The sequence below is a fragment of the Rhinatrema bivittatum genome, chromosome 1, assembly GCF_901001135.1.
Source record: "Rhinatrema bivittatum chromosome 1, aRhiBiv1.1, whole genome shotgun sequence".
NCBI classification, from domain to species: Eukaryota; Metazoa; Chordata; class Amphibia; order Gymnophiona; family Rhinatrematidae; genus Rhinatrema; species Rhinatrema bivittatum.
This window is the reverse complement of record NC_042615.1, coordinates 638,211,240-638,223,164: the sequence shown is the minus strand read 5'-3', so window position 1 is coordinate 638,223,164 and position 11,925 is coordinate 638,211,240. Positions and strand designations below refer to the sequence as shown.

The 11,925-nt window shown below is 39.1% G+C and overlaps 1 protein-coding gene across 1 annotated transcript in view; it reads right to left on the bottom strand.

Annotated features, from left to right (window-relative positions):
• Positions 1 to 9,795: 9,795 nt before the first annotated feature.
• The window catches only part of LOC115100037, a 72,696-nt gene continuing 70,566 nt past the window's right edge, over positions 9,796 to 11,925 (bottom strand). The window contains exon 5 of the mRNA XM_029618191.1: positions 9,796 to 9,984. Within this exon, the coding sequence (XP_029474051.1) occupies positions 9,796 to 9,984 (189 nt within the window). The remainder of the gene's footprint in view (positions 9,985 to 11,925) is intronic.

The window sequence follows — 11,925 nt, the reverse complement described above, 5'->3', positions numbered from 1 at the left end:
GTTCTTATGATTATTATGATTATTGCTATTTTTATTGTCGTTATGAGTCTCTGATTTTCTGGATGGATGATTCAAGAAAAATACATTGATATTTGTTCTATTACATGATTGCTTGGATCTAATGCTTGTTATGTGTTCTTTGTTTGCTTTTTAATTATATTCTTGTGTATTTATAAACTGTAATAAATATAAAAAATGTATACAGATTAATAAGGAATTTTGAATGTTGGTACGTTCTTGAAATAAGTGAGTTAAAATATTTTAAGTTTCACTCAGAAATCCATTGTAGGGTGCTTGCTAAGGCATTATTTCTTGCAGGGGTCCGGGAGCGATCTCCTGCACTCGGGCCATCGGCTGCCAGTAATCAAAATGGCGCTGATAGCCTTTGCCCTTACTATGTCACAGGGGCTACCAGTGCCATTGGTTAGCCCCTGTCACATAGTAGGAGCACAAGATAGCGCCAGCCATCCAGTGCTCCTACCATGTGACAGGGTCCGGCCAATGGCACGGATACCCTGTCACATGGTAAGGGCAAAGGGCCAGGTACCTGTAAAAAAATTTGGGGGTGGGGGGTCGGGAGGGTGGGGGAAGCTAAGGTAGTTTTAAAGGGTTGGGGTGGGTTTTTTGTTTATCGGCTCGGGCGCAGCCGATAAACAAAACCGCGATCGGGCCCGATGAAAAAAAACCACATGTGAATCGGAACCGGAATCCGAACCGATTCCGGTTCCGATTCACATCTCTAATATCAGCAAGGACACACAATTAACCATTCAGCCCAATGAGAGGCTGGGAAAATTTCCCCTGCTCAATGTTGTCAGGATTTGTCTGCAACATGGGGAACCCTCCCTCAGCACTAAGGGGTGCAGTTTGAATTGGTACTAGGTTCACTGTTGGAGGTCCCTCCTCAGTGAGAGAGGCTGTGGAGTACAGATTGTTGTTTTTCCTTCTCTGGTTTTGTTACTGGTGGTGACTCACATCCGCCCTGTCCCCTCAACTATTTCTTACTTATTCTGTTACTATTGTTCATAGATTCCTGTTGTGCTATCCTGCAATATTTGTATTATGTTGTAGGCTATGCTTTGTCCTTATGTTTCTATATGCTTTAAGTATAAATTTATTTTATATGCAGAGTGTGTTTTTCTGACTATGGTGGGGCCCGGGAAAACACGTGGGTGGAGTACAGGGACAACAAAGGGGCTCCCTAGGTTAAGAACAAAAGAAGTGCCATGCTGGCTAAGAGCAAGGCCCATTGAGTCAGCATTCTGTCTCTGACAGTGGCCAGTCCAGGTCACATATACCCATCAGATCCCAAATAGTTGATCTATTTCACTCCCAGGGGTTAGCATTGGCCGCTTTCTCAAGTCTACCTAGCTAATAACGGTTTATAAACTTTGCCTTCAGGAACTTGTCCAGTCCTCTTTTGATCCCCACTATGTTAGTTGCCTTGACCACATCCTCTGGCAACAGATTCCATAGCTTGATTGTGCACCGACTGAAAAAATACTTCCTATGATTTGTTTAAAATTTGCCAATTGCTAATTTCATTAAATGTTCCCTAGTCCTAGTGTTATTTGAAAGGGTAAATAACCGTTCCCTATTTATAAATTTCAATCATATCCCCTCTCAGTCATCTCTTTTCCAAGTTAAAGAGTCCTAATCTGTTTAGCTGTTCTCCATAAAGGAGCTTTTTCATTCTTTTTTTTTTTTTTATCATTTTTACCGCCCTTCTCTGTATCTTTTTCTGTGTCTGCTATGTCTTTTTTTTAGATGGGGCAACCAGAACTTCATCAGTACTGAAGGAGTGATCACACAATGGATCTATACAAAGGCAATATGAAATTCTCAATTTTGTTCTCTATTTTTTTCCACATAATTCCTAACATTCTATTTGCTTGTTTGTCCACGGTCACACAGTGATTTCAAGATATTGTCCACAAGGGCTCTGAGGTCCTTTTCTTGAGTGATGACTTCAAACACAGACCCCAGCATCGAGGAGTTGTAGTTGAGATTATTTTTCTCTATGTGCATTACTTTGCACTTTTCCACATTAAATTGAATCTGCCATTTAGATGCTCAGTCTCATAGACTCACAAGTCCTTCTGCAGTTTCTCACAATCTGCTGCTGTTTTAGCGACTAGAAACAATTTTGTATCATATGCAAATTTGGTCACCTCACTCAATGTTCCTTTCTCCAGAACATTTATGAATATGCTAAATAGCACAGGTCCCAGTATAGATCCTTGGGACATTCCATTAATGGCCTTCGTCCAATTGGAAAACTGACCATTTAGTCCTATCTTCTATTACCTGCCACCAAGAGTGGGCATAGTGGCACTGAAAATCCCCAGTTGATCACAAACCACTAAGTCTCTAATTTATAGTAGGGCCCAGTGGGTTTCTTGGGTATCAGACTCCCTTCACTTATTACTAGTTAGACTGTATTGGTTGGGGGTGGGGTCACTACACATTGTAGACATTGTACTTCATTAAACAAAATTTAATTTGCTTAAACCCGGCGGAGCGCACTGTTAGCCCGCGATTGGCCGTGCATTTTCGACGTGCTATGTTTACCCCTTATACAGTACCCCTTATACGTCAAAAACGTGCGGCCAACCCCCCCGAAACTAATAGCACCCTCAACATGCAAATGCATGTTGATGGGCCTATTAGTTATTCCCACACCATACAGAAAGTAAAATGTGCAGCCAAGCCACACATTTTACTTTCAGAAATTAACGCCTGCCCAAAGGCAGGCGTTTATTTCTGCTGGCACCGGGAAAGTGTACAGAAAAGCAGAAAAAACTGCTTTTCTGTACACCCTCCGACTTAATATCATAGCGATATTAAGTCAGAGGCCCCAAAATTAAAAAAAAAATTAAGAATCGGCCTGCGGCCCGTGGGTCGGAAGACGGATGCTCAATTTAGCTGGCGTCTGTTTTCCGAACCCATGGCTGTCAGTGGGTTTGAGAACCGATGCCGGTAAAATTGAGTGTCAGCTGTCAAACCCACCGATAGCTGCCACTTCTGTCAAAAAAGAGGCGCTAGGGACGCGCTAGTGTCCTTAGCGCCTCCTTTTACCGCAGGCCCTCATTTAAATACTTGATTGCGCGCCCAGAAGAGTGGCCTGGTCGCGCGTTGGGAGATTGGGCGCTCGCCTTGGAGCGCCGGCTCTCCCACAGGATTTACTGTATCAGCCTGAATGAGAGCTATGCACACGCGATTGGCAGAACATAGAAGTTGCTTGCTCTCTAAAAAAGTCACAGCACCAATTGTTCCACATTGTTAAAAGATCGATCATGATTTTAAGAATATTAAGTGTACCATCTTAGAACAAGTGCCAATACATATTAGAAAGGGAACCAGAGACCAGATTCTGATGAGGAAAGAACAGAGGTGGATTTTTAAATTAAATATTGAAACTGATTGGAATCTGTTTCTTTGAAATAATAGTTTGATGATAAGCTCCTGGAGAGACAGCCAAGCTATCAGGGAAGAGAGAGAGAGAGAGAGAGAGAGAGAGAGAGAGAGAGAGAGAGAGAGAGAGACTAGCCATAATGCCCCCAACACTAGATAGGTATTTATATCTCTATTGGAGGCCCACCTAATAACTCGAGGTGAGGTTTAGGTAGTAGTGTAGGGGTTTGGGGCCACTTTAACATTCACAGTGAGATGTACGAACAGAACAGTGCTCTCTTGTGAAGATTTGATAATTGAGCACTGTTCTGTTCGTTCATCTCACTTTGAATGTCAAAGTGGCCCCTAATCCCTACACTACTACCTAAACCTCACCTCGAGTTATTAGGTGGGCCTCCCATAGAGATATAAATACCTATCTAGTGTTGGGGAGTTATGGCTAGTCTCTCTTATCACATGTGATATTTAGTGAATTTTGATAAATCCAGGGCCTAAGATAACTTTGTATAAAACAGATTATTTACTTTATTCAAAAAATGAATAATAAATTAGACTGGGTTAAGACATTAAGGGAATTATTGAGAACACAAATTTCAAATCAACATAATGACGTTTCATGTAAGTAACTGTTTTTATAAGGTTGTCCCATTAGTAGTTTCAGCCCCATTTTTTTACATAGAGAAACTGAAGGACCCTGAAGCAGCAGTTTGTAAGGAGGGCTTGAGTTTCAAAAATAGATCCGTGTTATGTATACGCTTTAATTATATGTTTGAGTTGGACAAACTTTATATATGTGTATTTGCATAAATAAGAATGCTTTCATTTTAGTTGAAAGACAATTCATAAATTGTCCTGATGCAGTTCCACGATACATGTACATGTCAACCCATTAAGCAACCCCTTCTTCTCTGTGAAGAAAGATAGTCGAATTGGATGTTTGGGGAGACCATTGTACTGTCGGGATAACAACAGTTTTCTGTGAATCATCATGGAGATAAGTAACTTTTGACGAAATCCAGTTAGGAGTTCCCTACTTTTTAGAAGAGGACTTTATAATAACGAAGAGTTTCCCATGTCTAAGATATGATGGATTGAAATTTATGAATTTTGCACTTTAAGATTTGAAAAAAAGATTTGCACCTTTAAGACTGAGAAAGAGTTTAGCTCATGTGAAAGAAGGACTTCTGCGTCTTCAATTAAGTTGTCAGGGATTTAGAAGGACTTTGCGTCTTCTATTTAGTCTTAGGAATTTTTGAATTGTATAAAATTATTGTATAATAAAATTGTTCTAAATTTGTTAAAAATATGTTAATTTTTATTTTGTAAAGGAAATACAGTTAAGTAAAACTAATGAGGGTTATATCAGTGTATTTTCATTGAATTTCCTCATGGGCCAGTTTAGTATTTGGTATACCTTATATTAGCTTGCTACATTTGTATATTGGCCACATTTAATAATGACATATATTCCTGTATTAACTAATCAGGGAGGGTGTGCAGGGTTGGTGAATCATAGGAGTCTTCAGGTTCAAGGATGGGTATTAGTAAATATTTTAAAAGACAGACCAGAATGTTTGAATATGTCGAGGGATAAAAAATAGGGAGAATTGAAAGCAAGATATGTTAATACCAAATCAGTAAAGGAAAAAAAGACTGCTACACTAAAAATATAATACATCAATATAAGCTTGATATTGATATCTGAATCTTGGCACAAAGATTATGATGCATTTCTTTTAAATCAGGTGTGCCCACTAGGCTATAGTTATATACAGTATAGTCCAATTAAGCGAGGAGATGGGATTTTAGTTATTTATAAACAAAAGTTATTAATGAAAGGATTGGAGCTTGATATTCCATCACCTACTGAATCACTGGTTATTACAATATAGGTCATATAGTAACATAGTAACATAGAAATGATGACAGAAAAGAACCAAATGGTCCATCCAGTCTGCCCAGCCAATTTTTAATGGTAGTATCTGCCGTGCCATGCAGGTTACCCTCATGTTTCTGGGGGATTATATAGGACCTTATGTGTCCTATATAATGCGCTAGGGATTACAGCTGGCCAGATAAATTCATCATTGATCTCTATATATTCAAAATTGTTCACAATTCTTTTTATTGGTGATTTTAATGTTCATACAGAGGAAAATGGGTCACCCCAATCTACTGAGCTATTTTCATTGTTGGCCACAGTAGATTATATGCAATTAATAGACATCCCTACTCATAGGAGCAGTCATACAATTGATTTGTAATTCTGTCCCAAGAAATGGACTAGTTTTATAACATTGATGTAGAGAAAGTTTTGTGGTCAGACCATTGTCTGGTCACATTCCATTTTCTACCAAGATCACAATATAAAAATTTCTCGGAGCACGAGAAGAAATGTGTCCAGCCTGACAAATTTTTAAATTTATGGACAAGAGATGAGTTAATTGTTCAGGCAAGGGACTGACTTCAGGTAAATGAACTAGTTGATAGATGGAATAACAGTTTGTCATCTACATATGAAAAATCCTCAGAGTCTCATGAGGTATTGGTGCTTGAGACTAAAATAAATAGCCATTTGGTTTACCATTACTTTAGTGAACCAATGTAAGATGCAACAAAAGATAGAAAGTGCCATAAACATTTTGAAGAGGAGAATAAAAGATCATATGTGACTATGCTACAAGAATATAAGACAAGTTGTGAAAAAACTAGTTAGCAGTTAGTGTTACTGGGTTTTAAAAAGATTTGGATAAGTCCCTAGATGTTAAATCCATAAACTGCTATGATGGTAATTAATAAGCAATAGTAGCTTGTGATCTATCTAATGTTTGGGTACTTGCCAGGTACATGTGATTTGGATTGGCCACTGTTGGAAACAGGATATTGAGCTTGATGGACCCTTGGTCTGACCCAATATGGCATTTTTTATGTTCTTATGTTCTAATTAGAGTAGAATATTATACCCTTAAGATAGAGGGTTCAATTAACTGTACATTAGAATTTGTTTTAAGTGGTTAAGAAGTTAGCCTCCTAACCTCTACCTTAGGTGTGTGATTATCCAACTTGTGGTAAACTAGCTGATTATTTTGAAGAGCAAATTAGGAATATTGAGTCACAGGTTGAAATTAAGATCAAATCTCTCGCTGTGGTGAAGGACAAAAGGACCATGCCTATAAATTGGTCGACATTTAGGATGGTGACAACCAAGGAACTGTCTGGTGTAAGCGGTCGGCTAAAATCATTTTTTTCCCATATTGGATTCATGTCCATTCTCCATGATTCAGAATATAAAGTCTGAATTTTATGAGTTCATAAAATTGATTGCTCACATCTCTATGGTAGAGGGAATTCTACCAGGCTCACTGAAGATAGCCATCATGAGGCCAGTAATAAAAAATGAAAATATGGCACTGAGGGATATAACTAACTCTAGACCTAGACTGAATCTCCCTTCGCTAGCTAAAATAATTGAAAAGTATGTTAGGTCCTTCATTTTCAGTTTAAAGTGATTTTTACCTATAAATTCCTGGATTTTTCCAAAGGTGACAATAGAGTTAAACTGATATTCCTCCTAAATTTAGAATAAATAAAGAGCTGCTCCAGAGCTGTAGCTGCATTTCAAGACCTCCAACCACTGCAGAAGCCAGTGTGGGTCAAAGCACCTGCTGTGTGTCAAGTCCCATCCCCCACCAGGGAAAGCACTCGCCCTTCAGTGCTGCCCCTGCTGTGTTTCAAGTCCCACCTCTTCTTCCCCCAAGCAGCCAATGTACCTGCTGGCTAGTGCCACAAAGGCAGGCCCAGTCCACTAGAAGTACTTCCTGGCCCTGGATAAAAGCAGAAGTGCAGTGCTGCAGGGAACGGGAGTATGTAAGGAGAGAGGACAAGCCTGGAGCCTCTGCCAGTAAGGATGAATGCCGTTGCAGTGCAGGGGAATGGGTGAAAAAGGGAGATTCTTGGCAGGGGATAAGGGTAGAGATTCTACTGAGTAAAAAGGTGGGAGAATCTGCTTAATATTGTTTTACCGCCCGGGCTTCTCTCCATCAAAATAAACTCCGATATTTACCCGGAAAAATAATGAGTAATTTTTTTTTCAACTGATTTTCTCCTGTTTTTGTTCTTGACATAATAAACCCTGATAAATTCCTGGGAAAAATAAAGAACGATAAAAACTAAAAATGAACGTCCATAAGTATGTGTTATCCCAACTGGAAGAATATTTAGATGAGCATCAGATACTGTGGTTTCCGAAGAACCACACTACTGAAATGCTGACATCTTATCAGATTTGTTGTAGCAGTAGTTAGATCAGGTGTAGCTGTGCATCTTGATTTAGCTTCTGCGTTTGACTCAGTAAATCATCAGATCTTGATTACACAGTTATGCAATATTGGGTTTGGGAGTGCAGTTTTGGAATGGTTCATTTCATTCTTAGGAACTTGAAAACAGCAAGTTCAAATAAGCACCATGCATTCCAAATGGAGGATGCTTTCAGTGGTTGTGCTGCAAGGTTTAGCATTTTCCCCCCGTGTTACTTAATATTTATATTGTCTCCATTAGAGACTCTTGGGAATTACTGTATATACTACTTCTATGCAGATGAATTCAGCAATGTATTCCTTGTGCTAAGTTCGTGTACCTCCATAGTTGATATTATCTTGTTGCCTTGATAAAATAAAAAGTCACAAATATTGTGAGTTGGGAAATGCTTTCCAAGAGATGATGCTTTAAATATTGTATATGATAGTCGTGCACTGCCTCTACTAACTGAGATTCAGAATCTAGGTTTTATGTCTGGATTCTAAGTTGACATTCAGAGCTCATATTCAGCATTTGGTAATAATATCTTTCTACAAGTTGCAATTGCAGAAATCACTTAGGTCAAGGGTGGCCAACCCTCATCCTCTATAGCCACAGACAGGCCAGGTTTTCAGGATATCCACAATGAATATGCATGAGATAGATTTGCATTTACTGATTCCATTGTATGAAAATCTATCTCATGCATATTCATTGTGGATATCCTGAAAACCTGGCCTCTTTGTGGCTATTGAGGACCAGAGTTGTTTTATTTATTTTAATTGTTTGTTATTTGTATTGTATTTTATTATAGTTTTATAATTATATTTTATGGAATCTGCATTGGGCATATTTTAATGGAAGATGCAGAGTACAAAACTATCTAAATACAAAAATTAAATACACAACATACACTTCTACATTCTCACAACCACCACCACCGCAATCTTTTAAACACACAACCCACACTCCTCTTCACAAATCTACATACCCACCACACCTCCAACCCCCCCCCCCACACACACACAACCCCCATTTCTCCTAGGCAATCACCCACCCCTACACAAATCTAAAACTTATACTCCTGTACCTGCTCATATGCCCATACACATATCCACACACTCACTCCAACTCTCCATTCACACTAATTCACCTGACACTTATACACATACCCTTACCCCCACACAGCCAACACCACACACATCCTTGCCCACTAAATTCATAACCCACATACTCCTATCATATACACAATCACACCCCCCACTGTACACATCCCACATATTTATATACCCCAGCACATATGCTATGACAGATGCTCACATATACCCAACCAACCAAACCCACTATCACACAGACACACACACACTCCCAATTCCTCAAACACACCACCCACACATCATCCTTTCTTCTCTACAACCCATACCACAGATGCCACAACCATCACACACTTTCACACCTTCTATACAAACCTACAACCCCCATACTTCTATACTGACACACCCCATACCTGTCGACACACTGCCCACATGCCCCACAGACACAATCTCTCATATACATACCCAACTACCCATACACCTCCACTCACCACCAACACCTCTTATACACCATACACACACACATCCCACATACCTTCACCTACCTGCCTCCCTACTTCCCACACATCCCTCATGCTTCTAAACCCCTCACACCAACCCCAAACTCACACATTCTCCATGCACACAAACACACATACTCCCTATCAGCACACAGACACCCATACACAATTCCACCCACCCTAACACATGTACTCGACCATTCTTCCCAGAAACATCTATACATTTAATTCCTCTAAACACATTTCCACCACAAGCCCCCTACACCCACACCCCTCATACAAATGTATATGGAAAGCATTCCTGAAGCCACGTCTCTGGATACTTTCTATATTTGTTAAGTTTTGGAACCATCTTGGTTCCCCAAACTGAAAAAGATGTTGGAAGCAGTATCTAGTTTTCACCTTGAAGAAAGGAAGGGGTGGAATAGGAAATATGCATTTGCTTTATCACTATACTAGTTAAGCGTTTCATATAAGCTTAAGATCAATTGTTAAAGCTTTAGATAGAAAAGCGGGCCATACCTGTTCATCTCTTGATTAGATGTTGCACAGAAGTAGTATATCCTGCTTCCAGACTGAGGGGCAAATCGGAATACAAATGGTTTACCCAAGCTGGTGTCCACTGCAACTTCTGAACCCTCTAATTTTGTTACTTTTAATGGTTTGCATCTGCCTTCATCCTGTTAATAAAATAAATGAAATGGTAAAAGATTTCAGAACCATTGGCTAGTCATGTTACCATTTTAGGTTCACCTAGATTCTTCAAAGCCACATACATTTCTTCTTCAGATATGATCCTAAAAGCTTATGAACTTCATTTTTAGATAATTCTTAATGTTGGTGCTATTAAAAAAAAAAGCCTCAAGCTGCAAAGAATTAATTTTTCTCCAAGACCAATGCAGACTCAGACACAATGGAATATGTCTCATCAATGATTTGTACAGAGGCACAATCACTTACTCTTTTCTATTAGTTTTACTTATCCCAATGCATCTTAACATTTCTCTGGCTCTGTTCATTGCCTTGCCACATTGTTTTGCAACTTTGAGATCATCAGATATATTTCTCCTTTATTTATTTACTCATTTTTATATTCCAACATTTTCAACATGATTCATAGTAGAGAACAACCATAGCAAATTACCTCCATCCCGTACTGTTCCATTGGATTTCTGCACCCCACTCCTCAAGTTTTCTTAAATCTCACTTTATTTCATCTTCTTCATCAGGAATTTCCAGCCTGTTGCAGATTTAAGTACTATCTACATTCAACAAAATGACAAACCTTTCCTACTATACCTCTGCAATATCACTTAGGAAAATATTGATCAGAACGGGTCCTGAGGTACTCCATTTATAACACTTCTATCCTTGAAGTGAACTCCATTTAATACTACTACGACCATCCTCTGATGTCTATCACCCAACTAGTTTCTAATTCAGTCAACCAACTTGAGATCCACCTCTAGGCTCTATTTGTGAGACTGCTGTGTGGGCCCATGTCAAAGGTTTTACTGAAATGTAAATATACCATGTTCAGTACTGCTGTCATGATTGTTTAATATCTAACTTCACTCTTTAGTCAATTGATAGGCATAACTATTTAGCAGCCTCCTCCTTTCTGGGAACTATTATTGTTTCTTAGCACTCCCAGCTAAAGCCATCTTAAAAGAGAAAATGGTTCCAGGAACTAACCTGGAGTACCTCAGGGATCTGTACTTGGACCAGTACTTTTTAATACATTTATAAATGATCTGGAAAAGGGAATGATGAGTGAGGGATCAAATTTGCAGATGACATAAATTATTTTGAGTTGTTAAATCACTGATAAGTTGGAAGAGGACCTTGCATGACAGAAGATTGGGCATCGAAATGGCAGATGAAATTTAATATGGACAAGTGCAAAGTGATTCACATAGGGAAAAGCACCCATGTTGTAGTTACAGGATGTTAGATTCCATATTAGGAGTTACCACCCAGTAAAAAGTTCTGGGCATCATGATGCCCAGTAAAAATTCTGGGCATCATTGTAGCACACTGAGCCATTGGCTCAGTGTGCTACAATGGTCAAAAAGCAAATAGAATGTTAGGAATTATTAGTAAAGGCATGGAGAATAAAATGGAGAATGTCATAGTACCTCTGTATCGCTCCCATGGTGAGACCGCACCATGAATGCAATTCTGGTTGCCGCATCTCAAAAAAGATATAATTGCATTGGAAAAGGTTCAGAGGAGGGCAACCAAAAAGAAAAAGAGGTTGGAATGACTCACCTATGAGGAAAGGCTAAAGAGGCTGGGGCTGTTCAGCTTGAAGAAAAGACTACTGAAGGGGGATATGACAGCGGTCTTTAAAATCATGAGAGGACTAGAACAGTAATTGTGAATTATTTACTCTTTCATATAATACAAGAACTAGGGGTACTCCATGAAGATAGCAAGTAGCACATTTAAAACAAATCATAGAAAAGTAGCTCTGGAATTCATTGCCAGTGGATATGGTTAAAGCAGTTAGCACAGCTGGGTTTAAAAATTTTTTGGACAAATTCCTGGAGGAAAAGTCCATAAACTACTATTAATCAAATTGACTTAGGGAATTGCCACTGCTTATTACTGGCATTAGT